This window comes from Heteronotia binoei, chromosome 14, assembly GCF_032191835.1.
Source record: "Heteronotia binoei isolate CCM8104 ecotype False Entrance Well chromosome 14, APGP_CSIRO_Hbin_v1, whole genome shotgun sequence".
NCBI classification, from domain to species: Eukaryota; Metazoa; Chordata; class Lepidosauria; order Squamata; family Gekkonidae; genus Heteronotia; species Heteronotia binoei.
The window spans coordinates 64,500,036-64,517,655 of record NC_083236.1 but is presented as its reverse complement, the minus strand read 5'-3'; the positions used below and the strand labels follow the sequence as shown (position 1 = coordinate 64,517,655).

At 48.0% G+C, this 17,620-nt stretch overlaps 1 protein-coding gene across 1 annotated transcript in view; it reads right to left on the bottom strand.

Annotated features, from left to right (window-relative positions):
• Positions 1 to 17,620, bottom strand: part of CRISPLD2 (cysteine rich secretory protein LCCL domain containing 2) — a 95,950-nt gene that overhangs the window by 9,720 nt on the left and 68,610 nt on the right. Inside the window, exons 11-13 of the mRNA XM_060254375.1 lie at positions 16,201 to 16,244; positions 10,891 to 10,963; positions 9,189 to 9,264 (exon numbers count right to left, since the gene is read on the bottom strand). Coding sequence (XP_060110358.1) covers positions 9,189 to 9,264; positions 10,891 to 10,963; positions 16,201 to 16,244 — 193 coding nt within the window. The remainder of the gene's footprint in view (positions 1 to 9,188; positions 9,265 to 10,890; positions 10,964 to 16,200; positions 16,245 to 17,620) is intronic.

The window sequence follows — 17,620 nt, the reverse complement described above, 5'->3', positions numbered from 1 at the left end:
GCCCTTGCCTTCCCCAGTCATCTACACTTTCCCCCCAGCAAGCTGGGGACTCATTTTACCAACCTTGGAAGGATGGAAGGTTGAGTCAACCTGGAGCCGGCTACCTGAACCAGCTTCTGCTGGGATTGAACTCAGGTCATGAGCAGAGGGCTCCAACTGCAGTACTGCAGCTTTACCACTCTGCTGGGCACTCATTATTCCTTATGGAGACCGATCCCCATAGGGAATAATGTAGAATTGATCCATGGGTATCTGGGGCTCTGGGGAAGCTGATTTTTGAGGTAAAGGCACCAAATTTTCAGCTTAGCGTCCAACACCTCTCCTCAAAAGACCTTCCAAGTTTCAAAAGGATTGGACCAGGGGGTCCCATTCTATGAGTCCCAAAAGGAGGTGCCCCTATCCTTCACGATTCCAAATGAATGGAAGGCATTTAAAAAGGTGTGCGGTCCCTTTAAATGTGATGGCCAGAACTCCCTTTGGAGTTCAATTATGCTTGTCACCATCTTACTCCTGGCTCCATCCCCAAAGTCTCCTGGCTCCACCCCCTAAGTCCTCAGATATTTCTTGAATTGGATTTGGCAACCCTACTCCAGTCCCAGCCAAAGCTTTTGTTTCCAAAATTGGGTGCCTTCTGCTGATAATATCCACTGGTATTATATGGCTACCACACCCTTTTCTCTCCCCCTGGCCTCCGACCCTGAAGGGCTTTTGAACTCTGGCTGTCGAGAGGGGCCCTCTTATCTTCATTAGCAAACTCCAAAGCCCTTTGAAGAGGAGAATCCCTGGAGAAAAGGGCAGGAAGCAGCTTCCTCCCTTTGTGGAAAATGTTGTAATTATCGGAAAGGACTTCTGGAGAGTCAGATGTCCTTTGTAATGAGGGTTGCCAAGTCCCGGGGGGGGGGGCTGTTTTTTGTGAGTGCTTCTCATGCGCAGGCGAGACGACATCACCCACAGCATTTTGGGAGCTAAAAAATTCTATGGTACCTATTGTACCATAGAGTTTTCCCTCCCCGAATGCTAGAGCATCCGGGGAAACCCTATTTGTAATCTCTGTCCTACTCTCCTCTCCTCTAAGAAGCTCTGGGGAATACACATGGTGTTCCCTGTTTTCACCTCAAGCAAGAGAGTGTAACCCAGGGGTGTCAAACATCTGGCCCGAGGGCCAAATCAGGCCCCCAGAGGGCTCCTATCAGGCCCCCGAGCAACTGGCCATCATCTGCTTCCTTCTCCCTATATCTTGCTTCCTTCTTTGTAACAGCTTGTTTTGCAAGGCTTGCTAACTGCACAGGAGCTACAGAGCAAAGCCTCTATTTTCTCCATTGGCTGAGGCTCCTCCCTTGGGGAAGAAGGGGGGGGAGGGATAGCTTGCTTCGTCAAGCTTTCTCAGTTACACAGCAGAGCTACTGAGCCAAGCCTCTCTTCCTTCTATTGGCTGAGGCTTCTCCCCCCTCCTGGGGAAGGAAGGAAAGAGCCAAAGCTTCCTCTGCCCAGTTCTCTGGATCCCATGGGAGAAATACAAAGAAAGCACCTTTAAGACCAATGAGTGCTAATGTTTTAAGCATGTTTTAAGATTTTTTTTTAAAAAAAATCTTTAATTGTGTTTATCTGTGTCCTTTGTAAAGTTTATATCTCTGCTATCTAATCTTAAATAGGTACACACATGGCCCAGCCCGACATGGCCCAGCCCAACAACATCTCATTTATGTCAGATCCGGCCCGCATAACAAATGAGTTTGACACCCCTGGTGTAATCTATCTTTATCTCCTCCCTGACTCTTTGGGGAATACACATGATGTTCTAGTGCTGCAAATAGGGTTGCCAATCCCCAGGTGGCGGCAGGGGATCCCCCAGTTTAGAGGCCCTCCCCCCACTTCAGGGTCGTCAGAAAGCAGGGGAGGGGGAGGGGAGGGGAGGGAAATGTCTGCTGGGAACTCTATTATTTCCTATGGAGATTTATTCCCATAGAAAATCATGGAGAATTGGTATCTGGGGCTCGGGGGGGGGGCTATTTTTTAGGGTAGAGGCACCAAATTTTCAGTATAGTATCTAGTGCCTCTCCCCATAATACCCCCCAAGTTTCAAAAAGATTGGACCAGGGGGTCCAATTCTATGAGCCCCAAAAGAAGGTGCCCCTATCCTTCATTATTTCCTATGGAAGGAAGGCATTGAAAAGGTGTGCGGTCCCTTTAAATGTGAGGGCCAAAACTCCCTTTGGAGTTCAATTATGCTTGTCACAGCCTTGATCTTGGCTCCACCCCTAATGTCTCCTGGCTCCACCCCCAAAGTCCCCAGATATTTCTTGAATTGGACTTGGCAACCCTAGCTGCCAAGCCCCGGGCCAGGTGAGAGTTCCCCTGCCTGGGAGGTTCCCAACCCGCCAGCCCACATTGGGCTGGCAGGAGGAACCTCCCCCAATGTCACCGGTGGGATGACATCACCCACGAGTGACGTCATCACGCCGGCAATGTTGCGCCGGCTGCTCTAGGCATTTCCGGGGAAACTATGGTTTTCCCGGATGCCCTAGCATTTTGGGAGGGAAAACTCTATGGCACCATAGTGTTTTCCCTCCCAAAATGCTAGAGCATCTGGGAAAACCATAGAGTTTGCCCAGAAATGCCTAGAGCGGCCGGCAGGTGATGTCATCACACCACACATGCAAAGCGTGCATGAAAACAGTTCCCCACTGGAGGCGAAACCTCGGTGACGGAAGGATAAAAGTGGCTGTGAAGGAACAGATTGGAGGTGGCGGATAACAAAAGAAAAGCGTTAGAAACGGAGGGGGGGAGGAAATCTGGAATGCACTTTTGATTAGACTACAGAGCACAAATAAATCTGTCTTATACTGAATCCGACCCTTGGTCAGTCTTGTCTACTCAGACTGACAGCAGCTCTCCTGGGTCCTGGGTCTCAAGATGAGGTCTTTCACATCACCTATCATCTGGTCCTTTAACTGGAGATGCCGGGGATTGAACCTGGGACCTTCTGCATGCCATGCAGATGCTCTGCCACTGAGCCATGGCCCCTTCCAAGCTGATGGAACTGGGCTATCACTCTGCATACCGGTTGCTGATATATCTTCATTTTTCTTCCTGTTCTTCTTGGCTCGCTATCTCCCTTCGTGAATAGCATTTGTGTATGTGCGCGCGCATGACTTCCCCCTTTTTTTGTGTATACACTCATTCTTGGGACTGTAACTTTAAGAACTTTGATAAGGGTTTATATTCTATTTATTTATTTATTTTACCTTTATTACCTTTAAAGCCCTATATGGCCGAGGACCTGTCTACCTTAGGGACCTTCTCTCTCCATACGTTCCCCAGAGAGCACTGAGATCTAGTTCACAAAATCTTTTGAAAATCCCTGGGCCAAAGGAGGCTAAGTTAAAAACAACTAGGGAGCAGGCCTTCTCGATAATGGCACCCCAATGGTGGGACCAGCTGCCAGAGGAGGTGCGGGCCCTGCGGGATTTTAACCAGTTCCGTAGGGCTTGTAAAATCGCCCTCTTTCAACTAGCCTTTTACGTTGAACTTAGCAGTAACATCAAGCCATTTTTATATATACTGAGTTTGTAGCACCATTAAGTTTTACTGGATTTTAGACTATTTATGCAATTTAATTAATGTATGAAGTTTTATACTGCTATTGTTTGATTTTATTGTTGTTGTATCATGGTATGTACCATGAGCCTGCCTCGGTGGGGAGGGTGGGGTATAAATAAAAAATTATTATTATTAATATTAAATGCAATGATATGAATAAGGTATGTAATACACATACATTACAAAGCACAGCATGCCCTTTTGATGTGTTCTATGACTATAACAGAGTTCAGTTTGCAAAGGATTTACCGGTAAGTGGCCTTTTAAGACTTTTTCACCGGCAATCCCAATTGGGGATTGGCAGCCCTAATCTCAGCAGGGACAATGCCGTAAAGATGACCCTTCAAGGAAGCCATTTTTTCCCCCAGGGGACCCAATCTCTGGCATCTGGAATCTGCTGCAAGATCTCCAGGTCCCACCTGGAGGCTGGCCACCTTAACCTGAAGCTGCAAGAGGAGCACCAGGGGATGCCGGTCTCAGGATGGGCCCAGCAGAGCTCTGCTGACGCCAAGCTGGCTGAACACAAGCGAGTCTCCCCCAGGCATCAGCAACGCAGCCCTGTGTTTTCTGTAGGTGCTTTTAAGATTTTTTCACACACACTCCCAAGTCAGCTTCACTATGCAAGTTTCCATACGCAGGAACTCTCAGGCCCCGGCTAATTGCCTCACAAACTGTGAGAGACAGAGTCACTTTTGATATTGCCACAGAAAAGCTCTCTCTCACCTCATTAATGTTCCAGAACATGGACCGGGAAATGCACGTCCCGCCCTGCACACAGAGGAAGCCTGAAACTCCCAAGGATTTTGGCGCAGACAGGACAGCCCTGGGGCAGAGAACTTTTAAAAAGCTCTCTCATGGCTTCAAAAGATAAGGGCCCCCCCTTCCCTCATTAGTGCCTTGACTGCTGGAGTGGGGTGGGGGCCACAGTATTTAACTCTCAGTAGCTGGATTTATACTTTGCAGCACCCCCACCCCCTCCAGCTGAAACTGGAGCTACAAAATGTCCTCGATTCAATTGACCAGAAGAAGAAGACCGCAAATTTATACCCCGCCCTTCTCTCTAAATCAGAAACTCACAGCGGCTTACAATCTCCTTTTATCTTCTTCCCCCACAACAGGCACCCTGTGAGGTGGGTGGGGCTGAGAGAGCTCTCCCTGAAGCTGCCCTTTCAAGGACAGCTCTGCGAGAGCTATGGCTGGTCCAAGGCCGTCCCAGCGGCTGCAAGTGCAGGAGTGGGGAAACAAACCCGGTTCTCCCAGATAAGAGTCTATGCACTTAATCACTACGCCAAACTGGCTCTCTTTTGGGGGAGGGATTTTAACCCCCTCTTCCATATATATATATATAAAATTTTAAAAAAGTTTTCAGGTTTCGCTGAAACCCAAGTTTTGAGAACTGTCCATTGACAATCGATTGCCCCAATGCATGGATTTAAGTATCCACAGTTTAGGCCACACTGGAGTATTAGCTATAAGGTGGTTTGTTCCTGCCTCGTGGTATTCACAGGTTTTAGCTATGCCTGCTCACCCTTGCGGGGGGGGGGGGGGAAGGAAACGCTCCGGTATTTCTCTCAGTGACTAATGAAATTGACCTCATTGTTTCGGCTCCTGAGATTGATTCTGGATTCCCAACTGCAACCTTCTGTGCCTGCTGGAATTCAGACTCGGACAGTTTGCTGGCACCTCCTGGAGAAGTTGAAAAGAACCAGGGGCACCGCAGTGCTGAAGATTTTGTTCCGCCGCGAGAGCCAGTGGACTGTGCCTTTCGTTCCTGACCTTTGCAGAAGAGAACTTCTCCCTCGGTCATTTTACGCCGTCCTGCAACTTCTCAAGCGGCGAAAGGCCTGCCTTCTGAAAACTAGGGAGCACTTAACTGCCTCTTTCAAGCCAGAAAACCACTTTAGGGTTGCCAGCCCCGGATTGGGAAATTCCAGGAGATTTGGGGTGGGGTGGGGCCTTGGAACGGCAGTGTCCTGAGTGGGGTACCAGGCCACACAGTCCACCCTCTAAAGCAGCCATTTTCTCCAGGGGAACTGATCTCTGTAGTCTGAAGATGAGCTGTAATTCTAGGAGATCTATAGGTCCCATCTGGAGATTGGCGGTAGGGTCGCCAAGTCCGACTCAAGAAATATCTGGGGACTTTGGGGGTGGAGCCAGGAGAAAGGTTGTGACAAACACAATTGAACTCCAAAGGGAGCTCTGTCCGTCACGTTTAAAGGGACTGCACAGCTTTTAAATGTCTTCCCTCCTTTGGAAATAAGGATAAGGGCACCTTCTTTGGGGGCTCATAGAGTTGGACTACCTCGTGAAATCTTTTTGAAATTTTTTTGGGGGGTTGTTTTGAGGCAAGGCACCAGTTGCTAAGCTAAAACCTCTACCTCAAAAAACAGCCCCCCCCCAAGTCCCCTAAAATCTACAGATCGATTCTCCGTTATACCCTACAGGAATCAGTCTCCACAGGGTATAATGGAGTGCCCTTCAGACATTCCCTCCCCCCACTTTCTGATGACCCTGAAGCAGGGGGAGGGACTCCAAACTGGGGAAACCCCTGCCCCAACTGGGGATTGCAACCAAATAAATCAAAACCACTCTGTGAACAATATTATTACAAAATGTAATTCATACAAGGGGAAAAGCGCATTTCAGCAACCTCATCATTTTACATACCGCATGTGCATATTTATGCACATATATACAACAGTGAGCAAATAGTCCAAATCAAAAATCCAAAAAGAGCCCCAGACACCCTGTGAGGTAGGTGAGGTTGAGAGAGCTCTCCCAGATGCTGCCCTTTCAAGTACAAACTGCAAAAGAGCTATGGCTGACCCAAGGCCATTCCAGCAGCTGCAAGTGGAGGAGTGGGGAATCAGACCCGGTTCTCCCAGATAAGAGTCTGCACACTTTACCATTACACCGAAATGACAGTCACGGGGGACTCAGCAGTCCTTGGAATGCCTCTTGTTTTACAGCTAGTCTTTCCTTCTCTCCTAAAGCCAAACCAAAGAAGATGTGCAGTACATGCATGAGCTTGGAAGGGCATTCATGTTCCAGTGGGTTTCTATCTTCTTCTCTCCCTCTACCCTCCAGTCTATTTTGGAAGTAACTGACCATGCTATGCTCCCTGCCCGGTTGCCAGAGCTGTATTAACAATTAGGCCAAGTAGGCACTGTCCTATGTGCCCCCACACCTTTAGGGGCCTAGGGTCCTTGCTTTAGGCAAGGGAAGCATCCCTAAGGCAAAGGCAGTGACTAGACCAGAAACATTAAACCGGCTCTTGCAGGGGGCCTCCCGAGATTTCGACTGCCTAGGGGCCTCCACAGGGTTTAATCCAGCACTGCCGGTTGCCAAGTGCCGTTTCAACTCTAGAAACCAGTCTCATGTCACGCTGCAAGCCTCTGGCTTTGATGGTCCTCCTTCTGCCACCTTGGCCTTCTCTGGTTCACCCAGCACGTTTCAAAAGCTTGGACATGTTTGCGGTCTCGTTATTCTGCCCCTGATTACAAGCCTCTTGGCTTCGGGAGCTCTTCCAAGACTTTCTTGACCTCTCTTCTTACAAAACGTACCTTTCCCAAGGCACCAGCACTGAGCGAGCAAAAATAGCTTCTGATTTTGTTGGAAAAGAAGCGAGAGGCTCCCAAGTTGCTCCAAGTGCCCCGGCCCTGAAAAGAGCTCCTGATTCCTTGAATCAGAAACAAAACTCTGAAGAGCCATAAAGCCATGTCCTCGGGAAACATTAGTTCTTGCCTCCTACAGAGCCGTGTCTCGACATTCGGTCAGTTCTAGCAATATTCCGTCTTACTTCCTTTATTCAAGGCCTGTTCCAAAAACTCCCAGGCTGTTGGGCTTCGCTTAGCAATATTCCAAATACAACAAATCCTTAAGGAACTGGAAGGGAGTCAGATTTCACATGAAAGTCAAAAAATCTTCCCAAGGCAAATGGGCATGGGGAAAGAGGGGGGGAGTCCTTCAAGCCCCAATTGGCTAGGAGCCCTTCATAACGGCAAAGTCCACTGATTATAGTCCCCAGAATGGAAGGTACCATGTAGTCACTCATTTTCCCTGGACTGGAGCCCCTGTGGAATTTACTGTAGAATTCACTGCCACAGGAGGTGGTGGTGGCTGCAAGCATAGATGGCTTCAAGAGGGGATTGGATCAACATCTGGAGCAGAGGTCCATCAGTGGCTATTAGCCACAGTGTATTGTTGGAACTCTCTGTCTGGGGCAGTGATGCTCTGTATTCTTGGTGCTTGGGGGGGCACAGTGGTAGGGCTTCTAGCCCCACTGGTGGGCCTCCTGACGGCGCTTGGTTTTTTTGGCCACTGTGTGACACAGAGTGTAGGACTGGATGGGCCATTGGCCTGATCCAACATGGCTTCTCTTATGTTCTTCTGTGACACAGAGTATTGGACTGGATGGGCCATTGGCCTGATCCAACATGGCTTCTCTTATGTTCTTCTGTGACACAGAGTATTGGACTGGATGGGCCATTGGCCTGATCCAACATGGCTTCTCTTATGTTCTTCTGTGACACAGAGTGTTGGACTGGATGGGCCACTAGCCTGATCCAACATGGCTTCTCTTATGTTCTTATGTCTGGGGCAGTGATGCTCTGTATTCTTGGTGCTTGGGGGGAGCACAGTGAAAGGGCTTCTAGTGTTCTGGCCCAACTGGTGGACCTCCTGATGGCACCTGGGCTCTTTTGGCCACTGTGTGACACAGAGTGTTGGACTGGATGGGCCACTGGCCTGATCCAGTATGGCTTCTCTTATGTTCTTATGTCTGGGGCAGTGATGCTCTGTCTTCTTGGTGCTTGGGGGGGAGCACAGTGAGAGGGCTTCTAATGTTCTGGCCCAACTGGTGGACCTCCTGATGGCACCTGGGCTTTTTTGGCCACTGTGTGACACAGAGTGTTGGACTGGATGGGCCACTGGCCTGATCCAACATGGCTTCTCTTACGTTCTTAAGTATTTTCCATTGGAGGAGCCTAGCTCTGTGTTAAGATGCTTGCATTGAAAGTATCCTGAAGTAATCGCTGGGAATTCTGAAACTGCTCTGAACACAAGAAAAGTTGGTGGGAATCTCTGCCTTGCTTCCTTCTCCTCTATGGGCCAACATTCCCCTACGGATTGATAGGGAGAGGAGCAAGGACAATAACGTTCTCAAGGAGAGAGAGATAAATACAAACTGAGCAGCAAAAAAAGCTCTAAGACCCCTTCCAGCTTTTTTCAATCTGTCTTTGTGGTCATCTTCAGAATTTGCAACAGTCAGAATCTAGTTTACTTCTGGCCATTTTTATTCTATTTGTTTGTTTTCATATTTATGAGCACAACATATTTATTAGCCACCTTGCAGAATTCAAGGCAGCTTAGGATATCGATAACAATATAAAAACTATGTGAATGAAACAATTGTTTAAAAACCACAGAAATGGGATTAATATCATATGCAGCCCGGTTGTAGAAGATGCCCGCCCATTTGTGTGGTTCAGAAAAGCCTTGGAGAGAAGCAGTCTCCTAAAACGGCGCAGCGGTTCCACTAACCCAACACAACCCGTTTTGCCAAGGAGGAAGGAGAGATGAATACTCACATCTGCATAAACGTTCGTGCCGTAAACCGGTGCCCAATAGGAAGGTTCTTCTTTGCAGTAAGCTGGACAGTAGGATCTTTTTTTAAAAAAAAATCACAGAATGGATATTAATTTTTTTTATTTTAATCCAAAAGAGTAAAATCCCTGTACTCCCTATGCAATGGCCTATTCTTCTGAACCAATGGGGGCTTCCTTCCACGGTGTGGAACTCGTGGACATTCGATGAAATTGCTGAGCAGTCGGGTTAAAACGGATAAAAGGAAGTACTTCTTCACCCAAAGGGTGAGTAACATGTGGAATTCACTGCCACAGGAGGTGGCGGCAGCTACAAGCATAGCCAGCTTTAAGAGGGGATTGCATAAAAATATGGAACAGAGGTCCAACAGTGGCTATTAGCCACAGTGTGTATATATATGTGTGTGTGTTTGTGTATGTATACACACACACACATATATTGGCCACTGTGTGACACAGAGTGTTGGACTGGATGGGCCATTGGCCTGATCCAACATGGCTTCTCTTATCTTCTTAATAAAATTGCTGAGCAGTTGGGTTAAAACGGATAAAAGGAAGTCCTTCTTCACCCAAAGGGTGATTAACCTGTGGAATTCACTGCCACAGGAGGTGGTGGCAGCTACAAGCATAGTCAGCTTTAAGAGGGGATTGCATAAAAATATGGAGCAGAGGTCCAACAGTGGCTATTAGCCACAGTGTGTGTATATATATATATATATGTATATATATATATATATGTGTGTGTGTGTGTGTGTGTGTGTGTGTATGTATACGTGTGTGTATGTATATATATATGTATATACACACACACATATATTGGCCACTGTGTGACACAGAGTGTTGGACTGGATGGGCCATTGTCCTGATCCAACATGGCTTCTCTTATGTTCTTATGTGTGCAGGTTTTAGGATGACATCTACGCATGTACAACTGTCACTTAGTTCTCACACCTGGAAATGAACTTTTTTGTTCACTCTGGAATTGAACAATTACATGCAACAATTATATCTGGAACAGAACTTTTTTGTTTTGTTTTGGAAAAATCCTCATTAGAAGTGCGTTCAAAAAAGCCAATGCTGTGTCCAGCTTCATGTCCAAGGCTTATTCATTAACAAATCCAAGTTCTGTTATACGCTGATGTGCAGTGTCTTTCTTCATATGCAAAATCATAGTCCCATCGACACGCAATCGACTTGCAGCTTGTTTCGATGGCCACTTACTAATCCATCAGAAGTACGAAATATGGCATTTAAAGGCATTTTTATAAATATGCATATTGTAAAACTGAGGCTTGTATTTTTAAACATCTGCAGTGTGACAAAAGTCTCACCTTAGAAGAAGTAGTTTATGAGGATTGCCCCATGATTTTGGATGGACTATTAGAGTAAGAGGATTTCCCCATGATTTTGGATGGACTATTGCAGTGAAAGACTTAATGGACTTTTCTATATGTATTATATGAAGATGGCAGAGATCAGTTCCCCTGGAGGAAAAGGCTGATTTGGAAGTCATTAGACCATGTTGTGGTACCTCCCCTTCCCATACTTCACCTTCCTGAGAATCCACTCCTCAAATCTCCAGGAATTTCCCAGCCCAGAGTTGGGAACCCTTCATGGAGTTCTGCTATACTACTAAACTATTACACTTCCCAGAGGTGGCCTGTCGAAAGTTGACAAGACTATTTACCTGGGGCAATGAGCGGCTGGTTTCTTGAATGGACAGAGCTCCTCCACCGTGGTGTAACAGTCCAGCGTCTGCACTGTGGAAAAGACATGGGAGATTCAGCCACGTGGTCCACAAGCTGGACGGAGACACTTTTTAAAGAACATGACTGTGCTTTAATTTAAAAAAAAAAACCACACAACTTAAAATAGAAGCAGAGATTCTCTAATAGTATCTACTTGCATGCTATACCCAGAATGAACCAATAGCCTTAATGCGGTGTACATCTGAAGGAAAGGAAAGGTCCCCTGTGCAAGCACCAGTCGTTTCCGACTCTGGGGTGATACTGCTTTCACAACGTTTTCACGGCAGACCTTTTTATTTATTTATTTCTCAGCTTTTACAGGGTGGTTTGCCGTTGGTGTAGTGGTTAAGTGTGCGGACTCTTATCTGGGAGAACCGGGTTTGATTCTCCACTCCTCCACTTGCACCTGCTGGGATGGCCTTGGATCAGCCATAGCTCTGGCAGAGGTTGTCCTTGAAAGGGCAGCTGCTGGGAGAGCCCTCTCCAGCCCCACCCTCCTCACAGGGTGTCTGTTGTGGGGGAGGAAGGGAAAGGAGATTGTGAGCCGCTCTGGGACTCTTCAGAGTGGAGGGTGGGATATAAATCCAATATCTTCATCTACCTCACAGGGTGTCTGTTGTGGGGGAGGAAGGGAAAGGAGATTGTGAGCCGCTCTGAGACTCTTCGGAGTGGAGGGCGGGATATAAATCCAATATCTTCATCTACCTCACAGGGTGTCTGTTGTGGGGGAGGAAGGGAAAGGAGATTGTGAGCCGCTCTGAGACTCTTCGGAGTGGAGGGCGGGATATAAATCCAATATCTTCATCTACCTCACAGGGTGTCTGTTGTGGGGGAGGAAGGGAAAGGAGATTGTGAGCCGCTCTGAGACTCTTCGGAGTGGAGGGCGGGATATAAATCCAATATCTTCATCTACCTCACAGGGTGTCTGTTGTGGGGGAGGAAGGGAAAGGAGATTGTGAGTCGCTCTGAGACTCTTCGGAGTGGAGGGCAGGATATAAATCCAATATCTTCATCTACCTCACAGGGTGTCTGTTGTGGGGGAGGAAGGGAAAGGAGATTGTGAGTCGCTCTGAGACTCTTCGGAGTGGAGGGCGGGATATAAATCCAATATCTTCATCTACCTCACAGGGTGTCTGTTGTGGGGGAGGAAGGGAAAGGAGATTGTGAGCCGCTCTGAGACTCTTCGGAGTGGAGGGCGGGATATAAATCCAATATCTTCATCTACCTCACAGTGTGTCTGTTGTGGGGGGGGGGAGGTAAAGGAGATTGTGAGTCGCTCTGAGACTCTTCGGAGTGGAGGGCGGGATATAAATCCAATATCTTCTTCTTCTTAATTGCCTTTCCTGGTCATTACACTTTCCCCCCAGCAAGCTGGGGACTCATTTTACCGACCTCAGAAGGATGGAAGGCTGAGTCAACCTCGAGCCGGCTACCTCAACCAGCTTCCGTTGGAATCGAACTCAGGTCGTGAGCAGAGGGCTCCAACTGCAGTACTGCAGCTTTACCACTCTGCACCATGGGGCTCTTGTACCTCTGACTAGGAGTTAAATGATTTGATCAGGAGTGGCCAAACTATGGTTTGGAAACTTATTGCGTGGCTCTCAGAGGTCAAGGAGGAATTTAACCGAGGGAAGAACCTGCTGACCATCCCCGGGCCAAAAGAGGTAGAACTCCAGAGCACCCGTACTCGGGCTTTCTCTGCTATGGCCCCACAGCTGTGGAATCAGCTTCCAGAAGAAATGCGGGCCTGCGGGACTTTGAACAGCTCCGCAGGGCCTGCAAGACCACCTTGTTCCGAATGGCCTTCACCGTCTGAAACTGCTAAACTGCTAAGTAAACTTGCCAGCGATTATAGCACCAATATATTAATGTTTTGTTTTTAGAATTTTAATAGATTTTAATCAATTGTAGTTAAATTGTTATATACTGTACAATGTATGCATTAAGTTTTGTATGCATTAAGTTTTGTTGTTAGCCTCCCTGAGCCGCTTCGGCGGGGAGGGCGGGATACAAATAAAATGTGATGATGATGATGCCTGGCATGATGACATCACTTCCACATGACGTCATCATTCCACACACGTGCGGCACATGCGAGAGAAGAGTTCCCTGCTGCAGCGGAAGAAGAACTTGGCAATCCTATCAGATTGACCCAGGGATTCTGGAGTTTTTTTGCCTGCCTCTGAGCATACAGCGAGGGTCACTGAGGGGGCGTGGGGGGGCATAGTTGTGAATTCCCTGCATTGTGCAGGGAGTTGGACCAGATGACCCTTGGTGACCCTTCCAGCTCTATGTTTCTAATGAGAACCTCAGGATTCTCAGGTGCATGGCATGCCTAAATCTAAACCAGGCCTGTTCAAAAGTCGTCAGCCATCATATGAACATATGAAGCTGCCTTATACTGAATCAGACCTTTTGGTTCATCAAAGTCAGTATTGTCTTCTCAGACTGGCAGCGGCTCTCCAGGATCTCAAGCAGAGGTTTTTCACACCTATTTGCCTGGACCCTTTTTTGGAGATGCCGGGGATTGAACCTGGGACCTTCTGCTTCCCAAGCAGATGCTCCACTACTGAGCCACAGTCCCTCCCTATCGGTTCCTTGCATGTGATATTGCACACTGACTTCCAGATGCAGCCCAAACTGTTTGCACAACAGAGAAATTGCTGGAGTGTTTTTTTTTTTTCCTTCTGGGAATTTGCTGAATTGCAAGAAGATCCCTTCCTTTAAAGGGGGGGAAAAAAATCCAAAGCTTTTTGAATCGGTCTCCTGTTTGGAGGGGCCTCTTCCTTTCCTGAAACTGTCATTTTTACCATTTCGTTGGCTCTTCCGCCTGCCAGGTTTTAAGTCAAATTTCTGACATCCAAAGGCCTTTGATTCTGCTGGTTTCTCTGAACTCTAATGTCTTTGTTCAGCCTAAGAGAGGCCTGGCAAAAAAGGATATTTGGCCTGGATCAGAACTGAAACTGGCTGGGGGAAAAAACGGGTCCATTTCAGATCAAGGTCCTTCCTGTTTCTTTCTCGAGAGTTCCTGCCCCGCTCTTCTGGCAATTATGAAAATTATCTCTTTCATAGGCTTGCAAAAACAAACCGCTCGAGTCTTTTTTTTTCCTTTCTGCAACAGGAAAGCATCATTTCAGTTCAAAGTAAAGAAAGGCAGGACACATTTTGGACCTGAGTGCCTTAAATTTGAAGAGTCCCGCTGGGTAACTAGGCACTTCATTGCTATTCATCACAAACCCAACAATTATAATATGCAGTGGGGTCGGCAAGGTAGGTTACCCTGAGTCTCATTTTGTAGATGAGAAACCTGTTCTGCCCAAAAACTATTTCACTGGAAGGATCCATAGAGACTTGCAGAAAAACCAAAGTAGAATGTGCCGCAGGTTAAGATCACCTAGGAGTCAGGTGGTATAGCCCTATGAAAGCTCTTAAGGACATAAGAACTTAAGAGAAGCCATGTTGGATCAGGCTAATGGCCCATCCAGTCCAACACTCTGTGTCACAGAAGAACATAAGAAAAGCCATGTTAGGTCAGGCCAATGGCCCATCCAGTCCAACACTCTGTGTCACAGAAGAACATAAGAGAAGCCATGTGGGATCAGGCCAATGGCCCATCCAGTCCAACACTCTGTGTCACAGAAGAACATAAGAGAAGCCATGTTAGGTCAGGCCAGTGGCCCATCCAGTCCAATACTCTGTGTCACAGAAGAACATAAGAGAAGCCATGTTGGGTCAGGCCAGTGGCCCATCCAGTCCAACACTCTGTGTCACAGAAGAACATAAGAGAAGACATGTTGGGTCAGGCCAGTGTCCCATCCAGTCCAACACTCTGTGTCACAGAAGAAGATAAGAGAAGCCATGTTAGGTCAGGCCAATGGCCCATTCAGTCCAACACTCTGTGTCACAGAAGAACATAAGAGAAGCCATGTTAGGTCAGGCCAATGGCCCATCCAGTCCAACACTCTGTGTCACAGAAGAACATAAGAGAAGCCATGTGGGATCAGGCCAATGGCCCATCCAGTCCAACACTCTGTGTCACAGAAGAACATAAGAGAAGCCATGTTAGGTCAGGCCAGTGGCCCATCCAGTCCAATACTCTGTGTCACAGAAGAACATAAGAGAAGCCATGTTAGGTCAGGCCAATGGCCCATCCAGTCCAACACTCTGTGTCACAGAAGAACATAAGAGAAGCCATGTTGGATCAGGCAATGGCCCATCCAGTCCAACACTGTGTTGGCCAAAAAACCCCAAGTGCCATCAGGAGGTCCATCGGTAGGGCCAGGCACTAGAAGCCCTCCCACTGTTGCCCCCCCAAACACCAAGAATGAGCAGATTTGACAGCTCTGGAATGGAAAATACCTGTTGACCTTGGGGATGCAGCTTGGGAAGGGCGAGACTTGGGGAGGGGATGGACCGCAGTGGGATATAATACCATAGGCTCCACCCGCCAAAGCAGCCATTTCCCCCCAAGGGAACTGATATCTGGAGGTCAGTTGTGAGAGCGGTAGATCTCTAGGCTGAACATGGAGGTTGGGAACTCTGCAGCGGGCTGCTTGTTCGCATGCAAACAGAGGGACCCTCCACCCCTTCAGGAATCCCTTCTGTCTGAAATCATCTAAAACAGGGGTGGCCAACGGTAGCTCTCCGGATGTTTTTTTTTTTTTTTGCCTACAACTCCCATCAGCCCCAGCCAGCATGGCCAATGGCTGGGGCTGATGGGAGTTGTAGGCAAAAAAAAAATCTGGAGAGCTACCGTTGGCCACCTCTGATCTAAAAGAACTCTGAATGACTGCTTCTTATGAACACATGACGTTTCTTTATACCAAATCACACCACTGGTCAATCAAGGTGAGTATTTACTCCCCAGGTTCTCAGGCAGAAACCTTTCCCATCACTTTCTGATCCTTTTAATTGGAGATGCTGCCGGGGATCAAACCGGAGACCGCACGGATGCTAAGCAGATGCTCTACCACTGAGTGGTGGTCCCTTTCCAATGACAAGAATGAGAATGCTCCTCTGCTCCTATTAAAAGACTCTCTTTCAGGAGCACAGCTGCAGCGGGGCATCCCGGGACCACACCCCCTAACCCAACAGCCACGCCCCTGAGCATTCAGGAAGAATATCCAAGGCGCCTGTGCCTCTCCGACAGTCGTAGAGGTGGAGACAGGTGTTCTTTCTTTCCCCCTCCCCCGCCCCCAGATTTCCCAACGCCCCACCGCCCCAAATTTTCTGGCTATGCCCCTGCTCACCTGTGACTTTTGAAAGAACGAAGGAATTTGAAGGTTTGAATTTGCTGTGAAAGAAATGAAGAGGGAAAAGATGCGTGAGCAGATTGCATAAAAAGAAGACGCACGTTCAAAAACCGTATTGGTGTGCCACAGCAGGAAACGATGGAGCGGTGGTTTAAAAAAAGATGTCCCAGGCAGGCTGTGAGGCCAAGGACTAGGAAACTCCTGGAGATTTGGGGGAAGACCTTGAGCTGAACAGGGCCAGCAGTGGGGTACAAAGCCACAGTCTACCCTCCAAAGCATCCATTTTTTCCAAGGGAACTGGTCTCTGTTGTCTGGATACGGTTGCCAGATCTTACCTGGCTGCCAGTGGGGGGACTTCCTTCAGTGCGATTATGTCGCCTGGATGTGATGTAATCACGCCAGGCACGTCGCGCAGGGACACTCTTGCATTTGGGTATAACACTCTATGGTGCAATAGAGTTTTATACCAAAATGTTAGAGCGTCCCCACGCGATGCGCCCGGCACGATGACATCACTTCGAGATGATGTAATCACGTTGGGAATGTCAGGCGCCATCAAAGCTCTTCAGGGGCCGGGCTCTCCCACCGGTCAATCCCGTGCCAGCGGGTCGGAGGCCCGAAATCAGGGGAACCCCCGCCCCTAGCAGAAGGTTGAGAACCCTAAATTTAGAGATGAGCTGCAATTCCAGTAGATCCAGGTCCCACCTAGAGGTTAAGTCGAGGACTGCTGGTGGGGGGGGGTCCACATTCCTGATTTGTTCACCTCTAGGGTTGCCAATCCCCAGGTGGGGGCAGGGGATCCCCCGGTTTGGAGGCCCTCCCCCCGTTTCTGGGTCATCAGAAAGCAGGGGGAGGGGAGGGAAATGTCTGCTGGGAACTCTGTTATTCCCTATGGAGATTTATTCCCATAGAAAATAATGGAGAATTGATCCGCGGGTATCTGGGGCTCTGGGGAGGCTGTTTTTTGAGGTAGAGGCACCAAATTTTCAGTACAGGATCTAGTGCCTCTCCCCAAAATATCCCCCAAGTTTCAAAACGATTGGACCAGGGGGTCCAATTCTATGAGCCCCAAAAGAAGGTGCCCCTATCCTTCATTATTTCCTATGGAAGGAAGGCATTGAAAAGGTGTGCCGTCCCTTTCAATGTGATGGCCAGAACTCCCTTTGGAGTTCAATGATGCTCATCACAGCCTTGATCTTGGCTCCACCCCTAATTTCTCCTGGATCCACCCCCAAAGTCTCCTGGCTCCATCCCCAAAGTCCCCAGATATTTCTCAAATTGGACTTGGCAACCCTATTCACCTCCCCTGTGACTTTTCTTCTCGATCCTGGCTAGCATCAGTCTTTGGGCTATTTACAACAGTGAATAATGAAGTACAATATTTTTTTTAAAAAAAAAAAACCAATAAAATCAATGA